Source organism: Peromyscus maniculatus, chromosome 6 (genome assembly GCF_049852395.1).
Source record: "Peromyscus maniculatus bairdii isolate BWxNUB_F1_BW_parent chromosome 6, HU_Pman_BW_mat_3.1, whole genome shotgun sequence".
NCBI classification, from domain to species: domain Eukaryota; kingdom Metazoa; phylum Chordata; class Mammalia; order Rodentia; family Cricetidae; genus Peromyscus; species Peromyscus maniculatus.
In genome coordinates this window covers 95,618,665-95,636,668 of record NC_134857.1, presented here as the reverse complement: position 1 = coordinate 95,636,668, position 18,004 = coordinate 95,618,665, and the positions used below count along the sequence as shown (strand labels likewise).

The 18,004-nt window shown below is 40.6% G+C and overlaps 1 protein-coding gene across 3 annotated transcripts in view; it reads right to left on the bottom strand.

The window, feature by feature from the left end:
• Positions 1–1,859: 1,859 nt before the first annotated feature.
• Positions 1,860–18,004, bottom strand: part of Dph5 (diphthamide biosynthesis 5) — a 29,632-nt gene continuing 13,487 nt past the window's right edge. For all 3 annotated transcript variants that reach the window (XM_042279787.2, XM_006977816.4, XM_042279786.2), the window contains exons 5-8: positions 9,741–9,861; positions 6,475–6,514; positions 4,714–4,817; positions 1,860–2,494 (exon numbers count right to left, since the gene is read on the bottom strand). In XM_042279787.2, coding sequence (XP_042135721.1) covers positions 2,283–2,494; positions 4,714–4,817; positions 6,475–6,514; positions 9,741–9,861 — 477 coding nt within the window. In that variant the 3' untranslated portion in view covers positions 1,860–2,282. The remainder of the gene's footprint in view (positions 2,495–4,713; positions 4,818–6,474; positions 6,515–9,740; positions 9,862–18,004) is intronic.

The window sequence follows — 18,004 nt, the reverse complement described above, 5'->3', positions numbered from 1 at the left end:
TGTCCTCTCATGTCCAAACAAGTACTGGCACACTCATGTGTGTGCATGTGTGTGCACACATACACACATAGTCCTCTCTTCTTCACACAAAATATAGAAATTTTAAACACTACTTGATACTACCCTCATGACATCATGACTGATTATTTTTCCCCCTTAGTCTTCTTCCTTAGGTTGGACAGTTTCTCTTCCTTCCTCTGGACTTTGCCCAATTTGGTTTTTGTTGCTTCCATCTCTTGGATGACAGTGCTCATTATATCCATCCATTATAAGCACCTTTGTTTTTCATCCATGCACAGTTCTAAAGTGCCAGTCCTTTATATCTACTGATTGGGAAGTCTAGGTTCTACTAACATCTCATCCCTGCATTCTTTTCTAATCATAAAGTCATGCCTCATATTGTGTTCTGCAGCCATTGTTGATATTACAGTAATTTTTCACCATATTCTGAACCATCTTAAACTTTGTTCTAATAAGCACTCAACTACTTGCTTGTCACCTTATCCATGAAGGCCTAACTTCACATTATATGAAGCTCTGTCCTTAGTTTAGTCCTAAGCCTAGTCTTTACTAGTACATGGCCATTCTGGGCTTCTGATAAGAAAGCCCACATATTTATCACGCCCTTCTAACTTCTCAGGATTCAAACTTGAAGCTGTCTCCTCTCTCAACAGAGAGCAATGTCTGTCTCTTTGGGTCCCTGGCTTGGCTTTTCACCTGGATCCTTGGATCTTCCTACACATACACACAATAAGGAACGAGCTGAGCATATAGGACACATCAATCATGAATTTTTAAGGGCTCCTACTTTAGTTTCTAGCTCCCTCTGAAGCCACAGTTCCATCCACTAACCATCTCACGCCAGTACAACACCAACTTGGCTGAACTGAAGTCTGGGAATGTCCTCAGAGGAAAAGCCACACAGGCAGAATTCTTAGCCTGCTCTATGACACCCCAGTGTCTTTCAACAATCAGGCACTGTAACAGTCACAACTGGAGGGTGTGAGCTAGTCAACTACCAAACCCAGAAGTCCTTTATTTTTATAGTTCTTAAATGTTTAGTTAAACATCTCCAAAGAAAACAATATAAAACTGATTTAAGGTACTTAGTTCTTTCTTCTTGTGTACACAAGAGACTGAAAATGGAATATTTTATACACATTAAAATATTTCATCCCAAATGAAACATCAAAATAATTCTAGCTAACACATAATACCAGAAAGTAGAAAAATTTTCAACTAATATTCATGAATATACTAAGCAAAAAGGTCAAGTTGATTAGGCTATGGAAATACTTATGACTTGAACTAACACAGTAGTGTGTAGCAAAGCTACTTCTACTCCAGACCAACACAAGTTATTAAACAAATGAGCCTCTTATAATTAGTAAGTGTGTATGTGTGATGACTAACACCAACACTGGGTATCCTCCTATTCTATCTTGCTCTATTTATTTATTTATCTATTTGTTTGTTTATTTATTTAGAGATATTATACAGCACAAGGGCCTGGAACTTGCTATGGAAATCAGGTTAGCCTTGAACTCAGAAATCTGCCTGCCTGCCTCTCAAGTGCTGGGATTTAAGGAGCGCACTCCCATACTCAGCTATCAACTTATTTTTTGGAAACAGTGTCTCTCACTGAGTAAGGCATGCAGATTAGCCAGAAAGCTCCAGGGATCTGCCTGTCTCTGTTCTCCACCTAGTGCTAGGGTTCAGCCTACACCCCACACTGGATTTTTCCCATGAGTGCTGGGGATTCTAGCTCTTAATGTTTGCACAGGAGCACTTTACCAACTAAGGCATGTTCTCAGTTCCCAACAGCCACCTTTCCATAAGGAGATCATAAGACAGTAAGGGAATAGTTAGCAAGCTTTTATTTGCTTTACTTATTACTCCCTGCTTCTTTATCCCTTCAAAATCGGGTTTAGGTGATTCACATTCCAGTTTCCTCAGTTATTCTTGAACCAGCCTCCTTGCATTGATGGGTTCCATCTATGAAAATCTTGTAACTGTGTGTGATGTCCAGCCACACTTTCCGGTTTCATCTGCTCCATGTGTACACCCTGGCGAGTAGCCCGCCGATGCCACAACAGTCATGATGATGAAAGGGGGAAGAACTGCTGCGGGAAAGCCAACACTGCTGGATCAACTCTTGTTGCCTCCTCTTGTCACTTCTGTTACACTTTCTAGATAAACGACAGACCCATGCCATTTGTCATATAAATACCACACACCCAACAGAACTGAAATTAACGTGAGACAACAGAAAATGTCCATGTTCAGAGTCCATTAATACTTTGGGATTCTGGTATAGAGAAAAGACTTAGCATTTCCATCTCCAGTGGGTGCAGGGTACCCCCTGTGATGACCAAAGAATGCAATGGTCCTCCCAAGTCCACTGTACACATCTGCTGTAAAGTGCCCGCTGCAATTTTCTGGTCTTCAGCGCCAACTCTGGCTAAGCCAACACAGAGTGTCTCCTCAGTGATTGCTGTTTAAACAAGGGGCAGGGGAGGGAGAGACAGAGGGATACTGCAGGTCAATTGGGCAAGTACTTCTGCCTGTTCAACATTCAGAACTATCAGTACTACAAGTACACTGAAGACTGCCCTGAACATCTGAAACCCCCCTAGTCACTCACTACAGACCAGTGACTTTACCTTTTGAGAATTCCAAAGGTTTACACGCTTATGTTACACATAATGACAGAACATTTGTCTTAAAACAGGTTCTAAGTGAACATCTTTATGATTCACACATAGTGTAAAGATTTATCTTTATTATTTGTGTGTGTGTTGGTGTATGCATATGTATGTGTATAGATGTGCATGTAGGCACCCATGGAGGCAGAAGAGGGTGTTGGATCCCCTGAAGCCAGAATTACATGTGGTTGTGAGCTGTTCAAGGTGGGTGCTAGGAACCTAACTTGGATCTTCCTTGTCTTAGTTAGAGTTTTTATTGCTGTGAAGAGACACCATGACCACACTAATTCTTATAAAGGAAAACATTTAATTGGGGCGGCTCCCTTAAAGTTCAGTTCATTATCAGCATGCAGGTGCTGAGAAGTAACTGAGACTCTTATCACGCAGGCAACAGGAAGTGGTCTGAGACACTGGGCAGTATCTTGAGCATACAAGAGACCTCAAAGCTGGCCTCCAGAGTGACACACTTTCTCCAACAAAGCCACACCCCTCCTAATAGTGCCACTCCCTTTGGGTGCCATTTCCTTTCAAACCACCACATTCCATAAGAACTAAAGAGTGAACCATCCTCCTTCCCCAACACACTTCTATTTTAAATAAATTCTGAGGTACATTTATACTGACCAAGATACAGTAAAAATTAGGAGACTAAGAAAAACTCACAGATGTGAATTTCTGCTCAGCCATCTAATTAGTTACAGGACAAACCAATTTTTTAAAAAATTGTTTTATCTCTTAAGTGGTAGTTGTGAGGGCTAATACAATGAGTACAAGAGTACTTCGTAAGCTATAAAGCCCACAACAAATAATAATCATTTCTACATACTTAGGCTTTTAAATTCAGAATAAAGATTCACATTTATCTTTTCATAATCACTCACTTTGGTGCTACAGCTGAAGAGCTGACTTCTCACTGGTTTATCCTTTAGTTGAGAAAGTTTTCTCACTGAGAAGTGACTTGAAAAGAAATGGGACAAGGATTTACACAAGGCAAAGAGGGCACGCAAGGAACTCAGTGCCACTAGTAGAGATGAACTATGCAATGACTGGGCCAGCAGGATGGCTCAGGAGGGGAGCCACTTGCCACCAGACCTTGATGGCCCGAGTCTTGGGACCCACGTGGTGAAAGGGGAACTGCCTTTTGAAGGTTGTCCTCTGACCTCCATGTGCACATTTTGGCAAGTGTGCACACACATTAAAAAAATAAATGAGAGTAAAAAAGACTTGAAACTATAAAATGATCACTCAAAAGTGCCTTAATGCCTGTTTTTACTAGAGGTTAGATAAAGACAGTGCCCATAACAGAATATGACAGGTACATTTAAGAAGTTGTCAGTAAACATTTACTGTCCAGATCCACTTTATTGTATACCGCATGCTCTGTCTACCTATTAGGAGTGTAAGATAAACTCTTGTCTTTATCCTAAAGAAAACTATTCTATATTTCAGTGTTCAGAGGAAAAAGCAGAATAAATGTACTTTTGTAGGATAGATCATATTGATTAGAACTAAAATGGGAGCTCTCTATTTTATCAAATATTCATATATTATCATGTTAACATAAAATCTTAATTATAAGTAACATAATATGTGTTAAGTAATATATATATGTAATATATTATAAAGTCTTTTTTTGTTTTGGTTTGATTTTTGTTTGTTTTTTCAAGACAGTGTTTCTCTGTACAGCCTTGGCTGTCCTGGAACTAGCTCTGTAGACCAGGCTGGCCTTGAACTCACAGATGTCTGCCTAAAGGCGTGTGCACCACCATCTGGTTAAAAGTCTTCATTTTTAAAAACTTAAAATTATGACAATTTTACTGCAAAGATCTCAATTATTTTTCATTTGGTATAACTTGAATTCTATGGGACTTAAAATTAGAAAACAAATACAAGACATACCTAACAAGGTCAAAACCCTGACCCTGCTTCAGTGTGGTATGAGAGTGTCAGTATGGTATGTGGTGATGCATGTTTCCGTAGAGAAACAGCCCAGGAGGCCGCTGAGTACCTGGTTCTTCCCCGCGTGCTCTCTGATTCTCAACAATTTCTAGAAGCTGCTGGGCTGCCTGGTTCACACTCATGTATCGAGGAGGTTCATAGATCTTCCTTCCCCTGTAAGTGTAAAGCTGGACATCACTGTTGTTACCCGGAAATCACTGTGGCATTTGATGCTACACTCCCCACCCAGGTACACCGAGAGCCATAGACCCCACTCTCAAGTTTTCCTGTGACACCCACTTCTGTCTAAACCAAGGATGGGTCCAGTGACTGAGTTTCTTAAGATTTTTCTATTGTCCTATTTTGGCCATCTTCAATGACACTGAAATGATGGCAAGATTAATATTCTGACAAAGATACATGTCTAGATCAAAGATATGCTTACTAAAAGTGATGCCTCGGGCAGATGTAATTCGCACTGTGTCAATGCGGTCTACACCCTGGGTGAACCAGTTGTTTTTATTTTTTTCACGTTGCTGGGGCCTAGTGAAGGCTAGCCATTTTTTTTTTTTATTAATATGTTCCTGTATCTTTTTTACTTCTTCCTCTGAGAAAACTGTCAAGATCTGAAAATCTTTGACAGCAACATGTTTATTTCTGTATGCCGGAAAGCCTGGCGAGTTTACTGAGTATCGTAACAAAAAGGTAAGCTCCTGAAACTCGCAGTCTGCTGATCATTTGCTGATCTACAGTTCTGCAAGTCAATGCTGTCCAGAAGCACAGCGCAGTGCAATCTCAAAAACCCCAGAGCACAGTAACAAGTTAAAGAGGCAAAATTAGTTCTAATAGCAGGTAAATATATTTAACCCAATATTCCCCAATAATATTATATATTTGAATACCTAATTCACAAATAAGTATTAAACATTGCTTTTATACCAAGTCTTTGAAATCTGATAAGCACTTTCAGCACATTAAGTTTTAATCAGAAATACTTAACATGTATATAAAATATATGGTCATAAAAATAGATTTATAAGGATAAGTTGGAGGGGGGACATTACTAAAACATATTATAAATATGTATGAACGTCTCAACGAATAAAATATATTTAAAAAACAGATTTACATATTAAAGTTGTCTCAGACAACCTAAAGGTCTTGTAATTATTAGTCTAAGGTTAAAAGAAGGCTGAGTTCTTCAGCTTCATCAGCCACATTTCCAGTGCTCATCACCACGTGTGGTGGGACTGCTGTACTGCACACTGCCTCACTGAGAGAGGATCCCGACCTCACACACATGGAGAAGTGACCCACTCCTGCCCGGGTCCTCACACATGGGAGAAGTGACTCACCCCTGCCCGGGTCCTCACACATGGGAGAAGTGACCCACCCCTGCCCGGGTCCTCACACACATGGAGAAGTGACCCACCCCTGCCCGGGTCCTCACACACAGAAGTGACCCACCCCTGCCAGGGGCCTCACACATGGGAGAAGTGAACCCCCCCACAACACAGATACATGGGGGAAGTGACCCCAAAGCAGCAGCAGCCAGAGGTAGGCGTCAGATGTAAGCCCAAGGTTCTGAACTCCCAACACAACACATTTATTCATTCATTCATTCATTCATTCCACCCACATTTACAGGGCGGCTTTAAATGCCTATCACTGCTCTCGGAGTTGGCTCCATGAACTCTACCTCTACCTTCACCCGACCACCCGGCTCTATCTTTTCACTGTGTAACTGGGCCGAAGGCTCATTTTCATTCATCATTAGCCTCGGCTCACTGAAGCACTTATGGACTTCCGTCACGGAATGGAAAGGACGCACCTCATGAGATTTTCCAGGGACTGCTCCTTCACTTTGATATCTGTAGGGAGGAAAGGACAGTTCTTTTACCCCAATCCTTCAGCTTCCATTAGGGATCACACACATTTTTGGAAATCTTTCCAGAGCCCCTAAATGCTGATCCGAGTTTGTGGTGTCTCTGCTCACCCTTGTGTGTGACTATTTTCCTACGAAGGTTAGAGAGCATCGAGAGCCTGTGGCTGCGGAAACACCCTCCCATCTCCCCATGGTAGAAAGCAAAGTGGGATCTAGTTTCCTGTTGGAGAAGAGGATGAGGGAAAGCATTAGATGATGTTGCCATGTGCACTACTTAACTAATCAGAAGCTTTTAAATTCTTCTGCCTGGAAATTTGCACAGACTCATCCAAAATGTCTGCTTGTACTCCTATTTGTACACTCATTTATTTTTCAGGCATCAGACTATAAAAGCCTTGAAGGATAAAACCTAAGTTTAAAAAAAGATTTTTGTTTTCTTGCTTGTCTTTTTGTTTTCTCTATGTGTAGCCCTGGCTGTCCGGGAACTCGCTCTGTAGACCAGGCTGGCCTTGAACTCACAGAGATCCACCTACCTCTACCTCCTGAGTGCTGGGATCAAAGCTTCTTACCATATTTTGAAGAGAAGTGTTTGCTTTCTTACAGTGGTAAGACATACTATAATAACGAATGACTACTGTAGTAACGGGGCTTCAGAGCTCTCTGCCAGACACTGGGCACCACAGGGAGTGGATTCAGTCTCTGTGCTGGAGAAGTCTGACTGCACCATGGCAAAGCCGTGGTCCTGTGCAGTTCACTCCACTGCTGCTGAGCTGAACTGCTGGGGAAACGGTGAAAAGCCAACTGGCTCTGTGTGCTTCCAGGAACCTCACACAAGGGCAACAGCTGCTTCCTGTTGTACAGCCTCATGAATGGTTCAGCCAGAGTTTGTTTTTGTAGAAATAATATGGTACAACTCAAGAGTCGCTGACAGACGTCTCCAACTTACTAGAGGGATAGGAAAAGCTTCTCTTATTGATGAATACTAAGCAGTTTACCTAGAAACCATAACAATGGTAAACTTTATATCTACTTTTCAATGTCTATGGCACTAAGTATTTCTGAAATTTGAAATATCATTTCATAGTTCTACTTGTCTGGCACATACAAAAATGAACGTTATTGAAACTATGGCCTCCAATGCAGTTAGTAATGGAAGTCAAATTTACTTTAAGTCTTGAATACTTAAGGTAACTCCTGCATTAATTCATTCACCTTGAACTTGTAAAATGCAACATGTCTACTGTAAAACATGTAAAGCACAGATGTCTACTGAATATGTGGACATGGGTCTCCTACAACCTACTCCAGCCCACCCGAAACTACGTTTAAGCCATAAGTTCCAATTATTTCATACAGTCTTTCCTTTCTACTCTAATGCTTTGTACTTAGAACTATCTATGTAACTAATGTTCTTTTACTACTGACTATATCACATATATTAATCTTACCTCTAAATAAATTATAAGTTGTTTGCAGTTTCCTACCATGCTTTTTGCTCCCTAATCCCTAGCCCATAGAAGACATTCAACACTACATACTAATTTAAATGATGAAATCTATGTTTTGAGAATTTGGAAGCCTAACACCCAACACTCCATACATAAATAAATAATAAAATAAGACAATAACTGTCTTAGTCACTGTTCTATTGCTTTGAAGAAACACCATGACCAACTCTTATTTTTTTAAAAAAAGCACTTAATTGGGGCTTGCTTACAGTTTCGGAGGCTTAGTCTGTTATCATCATGGTGGGGAGTATGGCAGCATGCAAGCAGACACAGTGCTGGAGAAGTAGCTGAGAGTTCTATATCCTGATCCACAGGCAGCAGGAAGAAGAGACACTGGGTCTAGCATGGTCTTTTGAAACCTCAAAGCCCACCCTCTGTGACATACTTCCTCCAGTAAGGACACATCCACACCAGCAAGGCCACACGTAGTCCTTCTAATCCTTTCCAAAGCTCCACTCCCCGGTGAATAAGCATTCAAATACACCAGTCTATGGAGGCCATTCTTATTCAACCACCACCACCTCCACAAAAACAGCCAAACCGATCAACTTTTGACTGGGGACTGGTGAAAAGGCTAAGCAAATAAACACTTACTCCTTACACCACGTATTCCTTACACGGATGACTGTAATTTGATCCATAGGACCTCATGGTGCAAAGAGAGAACTAATTCCCACAAGTTTTCCAAGTGTTCCTCTGACTTCCAAACATGTGCTGTGCCATGCACATGCACACACACACACATATACATACAAAATAATTTTTAAAAAACCACCAAAACTAGTTTGAGAAGCACTACTCTCAACAACCCCATGAGGTAGATGGCTTATTCTTATTTAATAGTATGAAGACAAAGGCTAAGAGTTACTCTCAATATTTTCTAGCTCATAAGCATAGACATTGGGATTTTGTCTTCTGGTTCCAACTCTCAGTGTCCTTTTAAGGTTAATTAAAATGTCAGCAATGTTGTGGTCCTCAAGGGGAAAGTGACAATTTGATTCTAGTGTTCCTTTCTATAACACGTAAGACTAGAAGAGGCTCTTAGACACAGGACTTGTTAAATCGGGTCTCTGCTGGAAGGCAAAGCCAAGTCCATCTGAAACTCAGTACTATTTAGTATCTTGTTGCACAAAGCAGTCCTAGCCCTTTGTATGTTAAGCAGGAAGTAAAATTTGGACAGGATAGTACAATGAGGGGAGCTGGAAACAATGGGCCATTTGCATTTTATTCTGTTAACCGTTAAATGAATGGTACTGGGAAACTATTCAAATTTCAATATCATCTGCAAAATAGATTTTAACAAAATGATCTTTGGAGTATCTTTCAGAAGTATTATTTTGTGATTTTGACAGTGAATATCCTAGAAGATGCAGAATGGTTGGTGACGACAATAAATGCTCACTACATGTCTGCTGAACTGCAATAACGATGGACAAATCTGTAAATACAGACTCTTGGAAAGGATCTATAGGTTCTAAGAGGAAACAGTAAGTCTGAGCATGAACACAGGATTTATGTGGTATTTCAAGCTGAGAGTACAGGAAAGAGCTGTGTGTATACAGTGGCTAGCCTGTGTCCTTGTTTTGTTTTGTTTCTTTTCTCTGCTGAGTTATTCACAGAACAGTTGGAATTCTATCACAAAATGAACACAAGAGAAGTCTGACAATTCACTGCACGAGATTAAGGAAGCTTCCTGATGCTTACCAAGCAAACACAAAGTGTGCATGCCATTTTGTCTGTTCTTCTTCACTCTGTCAAAGAAGCTTTCTGGTCTCCAAGTGTCCGTCCAAAACACAATAGAAACTGTTTCTCCAAACTTGTACAACTAGAAAAGAAAACATTACTTAATGATACAACCATCACTATTATTTCAAAGGTCAAGAGCTATGAAGTAGAGCTGATGACCCAGATGGAAAGAAAGCTCAGTAGTTAAGAGCTAGGACTACAGTTGCAGGTACCCAAGTCTATGCAGCACATAATCACCCCGACCTCTAGCTCCAGGAAGATTTGACCCCTCTGGCCTCCATGGGCACCTGACTCACATGAACATACCACCCCCATATACGTAATTAAAAACTTAAAAAATCAATCTTCAGGAAAAAAAAAAAGCACAGAAATAAAAATAGCTTTGAGCACTCACAACAAGTGTCAAAAGTTTAATATTCTGCTTCCCTGATAAGACTACCAAGCCTTATTAGAAAGATCAGTTGACTTACCTAAGGTCACACAGCGAAAAATAAATAAATACACAAACTGAGGTCTGAGGGGATGTTCTTATCTGTCATCTTAGTTCAACAAAATCCACAAACTGCATACTCACTCTTGCTATTTACTGCTCACAAGCCATACCCTCCCAATTTAACAAGATTATCTCTGTCCTTCATGTAGAAGTCCGACAGTAAGGACCTTCCCCAAATCACCATCTCACCCAGGGGTCCCTGTCACTACAAATAAGAAGCTGCATGAGTCCACTGCAGCCCAACTCCAGAGCTTATGCAAAGAACAGTCAAGTGTTGCAGGCTGGCTCTAACCTGCTGGCTGTGCAGGAAAAGTGCCAACACCATCTATCCTTCCCCCAGCTGTGGGGATCAAGTGACACATGAAAACTGTTCACATGCTGAAGTTACATGCTAACATTATAATAGCTTTTGCAGAGGCACTGTATAAAAGAGATCCGTTTCTAAAAACAGTACAGTAAAGCACAATGCTAAAGTTATAGAATGATTTAATTCTCCAATTTAAACAGTTCGATACAACTTGTAAGAAACCAGGAATGTATAGACACTGAAAAGCCACATCTACCAACTTGTCACAGGTTAGAAAGTCATTTTAGTTTCCTAAGCCTGTGCTCTTGTGTGAAAAAGGAAGAGACAAGTCTCAGCTGGGCACCGGAGATGCTGTTTCCTGCAGTGAAGCTTCCTTCTCACTTCAGTTTCAGAAGCTGTGGCAAGAGGTGCCAGGAAGCAGACAGGAAGGAAGCAAGAAAAGGTGGGGTCCTCAGGGCATCCATCCCTACTCCTCTTGAGCAGCTAATAGTTCTCAGGCTTTGTACACCAAGGTCTTAAAACCTTTAACAGTCATCACAGCATCTCTGAGTCCTAAAAGGATGGTTCATGTCCCTAATATGCTACAGACTCCAATTTACCTCAAGGAGCTTTATTCTCAAAGCCCATCTGAAAGTTATCCGAACAAAACATCTTCAGAGAGAAGTCATGCTACTCTGTAGCAGCCGTGTTCACCAAGACAGTGAACAAAGGCTGTGCTGCTCCAAGTATTCCGTCATGTATCTTCCTGCCCTGGGGAGGAAGATTTCTCTGTGACAAATACATTTTGAGTTCTAAGATAGGATTCTTAGACTACATTCCCCAGGATCAACTTCATGGGAGAACCCTAACTCTGCAGAGGAATTGTTACAGTTGCTGTCCTATAACAAGCAAATTTACCCAACGAATAATGAATACATCTGTGCCTACTATGTGCCAGGCACTATTCTGGGCACAGGTGTAAAGTGACAAGCAAACGGACCTCTGGCCCTCATGCAAAAGCTGACAAAGGCTCTGGACCCAGGACAGTGGTTCTGGTTAGCAGCCTGGTCATTGACAAGGCAGATAACCTCCGACCTGGACAGGTACACCCTGCATGGGAAGTGTAGTGAGCACAGTTTTAAGAACTGAATAACCAAGGGCATACTGAGTGCCTAGTTGTGCCTCCTACACTATCAGGGCTCAGTATATGATGCAATGATGTGCATAAGGATTATATGAAATGATCTGAACTGCTGGGTCCTGACAGGATCCAACTGCTCTCTTTATTGGCTAAGTTCAAGAAGTAGCACCTATGCAAAACTGCTTTCAGTAAGCTACATTTACAACGGACTAGTTAAAGTATACATTTTAAATGGGGCCTGTCACCTCCCATCAAACTTGAAACATGTCGTTTCATGAAAACCTTCATGGAAAAGTGTATTTCCATTTATGTATAAATATTTAGGAGGCTGATATTTTAAGAAATAGGGAAACAAAATCATGGAAGCAAGGAAGTTCTTCATTCAAACACAGTGATCAAGCCTTGAAAAGAGAATTGAGATGCTAGTCACATCTAACCTAACAGAAGTGCTCTCTGTGGAAGACTGTGCACTGCCCAACTGGGAGACTGAAGGAACCCTCACATGGGCACTGCCTCCTGGGACCCTGATTTATAACTGCAGCCACTCCCACAGCAAGGGTGCAAACTTCTTCAGTGAATGCTGGGACATTCTGCAGTTTCACCACTGAGATGTCAGCGACTCAAGGAACGGACAGACCGGCACTGCATTTAACAACCAAAGGACTTACCATTACCAGTAAACTGTAAAAAGAAACTGGAGGAAATCTCAGGGACAAAAACTGAGGTGCAGAGGCCTCCACACTGGGCTGTCTTACAACTCTGGCCTGTGTGCTACGACCTTACTTCCTGACAATATTGTTCATCCAAATCTGACAATGTTACTTTTTCAAACCTAAGTATGAAAACTACAAAATCGGCTGTTTTCTCATAAATACTAGGGGAAACACAGATCTGTTCTTTTATCTGGGATAATTTAGAGAGAAAGCATCCCATCTAACTTGGTACTGGATTGTGCTTTGTTAAAGAAAAAAGAAGGAAAACAAAACCTTCAACTGAAAACCATCCATCCAGTCACCATGTGAGGTACTAACTACTGAGGCAGAGGGCAAGACGCATAGGAAAGAGACATAGCAGGCATTAAACAGTCCTGTTCAATATGACATATGGACCACACCTAGTCGGAGAGTTCAGCCCTTTCCACACTCAGAGAAAAGCACCTGCAAGTGTCTTCTGAGAGACAGACGGCGAGCTGGAACTCACGGACAGAAAGGATGAAGGTGCAGGAGTGGGCCTGGGAAGAACAAGAGGGATGAGCTACATAACAGGATGGCATGAGACAGTTACTAGGAAGAGCAAGTGTATGTCTAATCTGTACCTCACATTCCCGACATCTTACCAAACACCTATCCTATCAACTCCTGCTGCAGAACTCGGAGAATATGAGTTTCTATCCATTATTCCCTACTGCTTTGAGCCCTTGACAGCACCTGAGTGACTCATGGTCTCCTAACTCACCTCACTGCCACCACCATTTCCTTCCTGTCCACACAGCATTTTTACATTTATCCTTTTACTTAGTGTTTATATATACACATATAGACATGCATGCAAAAGACAAGCTGTGGAAGCCGGTTCTCTCTCTCTACTATGTAGATTCCGGGCATTGAACTTGGGTCATCAGGCTTGGTGGTGAGCACTTTTTACCCTTGGAGCCATCTTGTGCCCAGTACAGTACTCTGTAAAACTTGACTCTATAACTAGGATTTAACACTTGTTATCTTGTATTAAAAATGTTTTCTGTTTTTTTTAATCTGCTAAATCAAGAAGTCTGCTATGTGTGTGTGTGTGTGTGTGTGTGTGTGTGTGTGTGTGTGTGTGTGTGTGTATAAACTAGAAATTTTCACTTGCTAAGAAACCTACTAGGGCCCACATGGAGATTAAATGTGGGAACACTGGGAGAAAACCAAGAGCAGGAGTGCCGTCATCCTCCCCACAGCCCCTCCTAGTCACTCCTAGTCACTCCTAGTCAAGAGTGACTAGTTCTCATATCTGTATAGAGTGCTGATCCTGGAGAGGCTCTGTGGTGTTGCTTTTACCCTGAACGATATTGGTATTACACTGATCTTTGATGAAACTAAGATTATGAACATGGCTACACATGAGGCATGTATGTTGAGTACATGTTACAAAAGAACTACAAAAATTTTTGTTCTCAGCTGGACGGTGGTGGCACACACCTTTAGTCCCATACTCTGGAGGCAGAGGTAGGCAGATCTCTGTGAGTTCGAGGCCAGCCTGGTCTACAGAGTGAGTTCCAGGACAGTCCAAGCTGGTACACAATAAAATCGTGTCTCAAAAAACAAAACAAATCTACATTCTCATATATAATTCATCCATTTATGAACTAACTATAAATGAATTATATTTTAGAGTATATTACTTCAAAGACAGTGTCTGATTCTGAAGGCAGAAGATAAACAATTTGCCTCAGGAAATACCTGTTGGGAATAGATTATTTTTATGATGCTGTGATAAAAACAAGAAGATGAATAAACTAAAGAACTAAGAATAAAAATGTGACCACAAACATTCTGAATAAGAGAGGTATTTACTGAGTTGTCTGAGTAGAAAAGGTGGTACAGTGAGACCACATTTAAAAGAAGCTACTGAATGAGAAGGACGATGAATCAGTGCTCTACGACAACGGGGAGAGGAGATGTGGTGGTACACATGTAATGCCAGCACTTGGGAGACTCAAGACTTGGGAAACTCAAGATGGTGAGTTCAAAGCCAGCCTGGGCTATGTAACCAGGCCATGTCTCAGAAAATCAAAACAAGGGTAGCGAGATGGCCAGAGGTAAAGACACCTGCCTCCATGCTCAATAACTTGACCTTGTCCCCTGAGACGCACGTGGTGGAAGGAAAGCAGTTCTGGTACAAGCTGTCTCATGACCCATATGCATTTACTGTGGCACACGTACCCCCAACACACAAATTAAAAAAAAAAAAACTAAGACATTGAAAGAAACTCAAAATAAACAAATAAAAACTAAAGACAAAATCAAAGTACATACGAATTAAAGACAGAGTTGATGGGAAGGAAAGGGAAATGTTTAATAAACATGCTAATGAGTTGGCAGATCTTAGGTTCTGTGGTGACAGCCATGCAGAGTTCTGCTGTCCTCGTTACCCATGTCCCTTTGCTGTACTGTATTTTCATCAATTACTACATTAGGTCCTAGACCACAATGAAACCACTTAATGCTTTGAAGCCTAACAACAAGAATACTACACCATCAACAGTGCTGACTATTATTGGAGGGTTGTGAAATGAAAAAAGGAAACCAGTTGTTACTTTCTGAAAGTAATATACATTTTTTTCTAGAGTAGATATGTACTATATAAACAAAAGAATACATGGCAATACTCAGGGTCATTTGAGCAACAGCCAGAGAAAGTGGAAGTATTTCATCAGGATGAGAAAATTATACAACCATCCACAAGCTCCTTGAAGACAAGTCATGACGGCATCCAAAGGCACTTCCCAAGCAAGCATGCAGTAGATACAGTAGATACACAGTATTTACGGAATGAATACAGCATGTTTGTCTTAAATACGTCCAATTTGCAAGCCTCTGATGTACTTTCTGTTTCAACTGGGAATTTTCACTAAGGATGAGACTTATGGTACTTCTGTTCCACATGACCCACCTAGATCAGAATGTTCATCGGTGGGTTATGGATATGTGTTTGTATACACAGGTAGATGTGTTGGGAAATTCTGCATCTATTTGCCATCAATAACACTGATCACCAAGAATCTGCTGTCTATCAGTAAACTACCAAGTCAAGGACACTACTAGGTGCTTAATTCTGAACCGTCCTTGCAAGCTCTTTAGAGAACTACAGAACCACACCAGCTTCAGAGGGGTGACAACGGAGTTAAAACACTGTGCCCCTCTGGGTTAGCAACGGTAGCTGCTGTGCTTCAGGGCTGAGATGACAGAAGCCGTATTTTGCCCAGGTCTTTCTTCCACACCACTCAAAGCAGCACTTCTCCTTTCAACAACTCGATGCCTGTTTCTGAAGTCGTGACAAAGCATTTGAGAGGACAGGACACCTTCCAAAAGTGAAGCCTACTTCCCTTTAAAATTAAGCAAGAGAACATGAGGAGGAGCCTGCTAACTTTCTCCATCTGGCAGGTGAATTTCTGGTAACTAACATCTGCTCTTTCAGTTCCGACAAGCTAAACGGAGATAATGAAGTATATTCATTTTCTCAGATTTTTACTTGCTTGTGATGATGGTTCTGAAGGCATGACCTCATACCTATAGCTGCAGCAGCTTATTAAATGAAAGTTAAATGCTTATTAAAATGCAAATTCTCTTGGAGCTTGAAAGATGGCTCCATAGTTCAGAGTGTGTACTGCTCTTCCAGAGGACTTAAGTTCAGTTCCCAGCATCCAGGTTGGACAGTTCACAAGTGCCCTGTAACTATAGTTCCAGGGGATCCAGTACTCTCTTCCTGCTTATGTGGCACCCACATGAACACACACACACCATACACACTAAAAATGAGAGGGGTATACGGGAGGGGTTGGAGAGAGGAAAGGGGGAGATGATGTAATTATATTTTAACTTAAAATAAATATGGTAAATAAATTTACATTTATTTACATTATTATGTAAATGTAAATTCTTAGACCCCATACCAGATCTACTATTCTCAGAAAATCTGCTGGTAAGGTTTAGAAGTCACAAGCCCTCTAGATAGGTCTGATGAACATTGTCTCTGATGGTCATTTGTTCAGGTTACAGTATCTTCCACAAATGTAGTCCAAATAGTAAAGAGAGAAAGTTCAAAAAGGAAAGGAATTCAACTGAAGACCTTGCATTACACATGGTATGTATGCATTTATTTAAAAGTATGCCATGTATACATAGTTGACCCTCCATATCTATGCTTCTAAGTCAATGAATTTTACTAACCATGGAGCAAAAATACTTGGGGGTTTGGGAGACTGTTTCTGTAATTAATATGTACTACTTTTTCTTGTCCATCCCTAAACAATACAACACAGCTATTTCCTAGCACCTGCCCTGCACTCGATATTCTAAGCACTATGAGGGTCTATGTGCAGGTTGTATACATGTACTACACCATTTTATAGAGGAAACCTGAGCATCAGCAGATCTAGCATCTTCAGGGGTCTTAGAATTAGTGCTCATGAAAAAGACAACTGTCATTTCTTAAATGTGTTTTAAGTCAGAGAACTGTAAAAAAAAAAAATCATTCCCTCTTCTCCATGGAATGTGAATATTTTGGGTGGCACAGAGGTCTAACTTCACAGAAGCCATTGTGGATGAGAAGGAAGAGCAAGGCACATTCTGTTGTGACAGACACTGTCACTTCACACACAGATTAGATAATGAAATGAAGGTGGGAAATGGGAACAGTTGCCCGGAAGAATCCATATACAATCACAAAAGCTAAATAGTTTTTAAAACAATATAAACATAAATACAATCTCAGGAGCATATATGGAAACTACCAATTCTCACAGCAAATTCCTTCTCAAATAGACCTCTTCTGTTATAGATAGAACACAATTAATTAGCTCTTGAAACAATTCAGAAGATCAGAATGACAGGCAGCGAATTGAGTTCTTGGTCTATACAACAGATACATTTGCAAGGTATTTGCTTTTAATGCTTAAGAAAATAAAACAAGAACAATAGTTCTGAGAAAACATGACAGAGAAAGGGCTACTTTCTTCACAAGACCTAAAATTAAAACCAACATAAAAAAATATGTTCCATTAGTTTAATGTTTACACATCTTTTTTACCATGTGTTACTTTATTTTCTTCTTTTGTCTTTTTTTTTTTAGTAACCATTAAATCTTTCAAGGTATCACTGCCCAAATGAAAGTTTTTGGTTTTTGTTTTGTTTTTTATTCCATCTCTGTTACAGGAACATTTTTAGGAGTCATTTTCTCTACCTGACAGGTTCTTTGAAGCATTAACAGTTTAGAGCCCTGTGAAGAGCTTTTACCCTGCTCCAATACAAAAATGCTTTCAACTATGAAGACAAATCGGCAAGAGTTCTTTTACAGTATACATCATAGACAAAAGTGATACAAACTCCTAAGCCAATACAAACATAATAACTCAGAGCAAGGGGCAAGCACTACAAAGTGATATGTACAATTGTGTCTATTCTTCATAAACAATTAAAATTCATACTGGATGGCCAGCATTAGTCAACGAAACAAAGCTATTCTTCCTAAACAACAAAGAGCTGGTTTTAACACATCTTATTTTTTAGATGTTTATTTATTTATTTGACAGAAGGCATGCTACA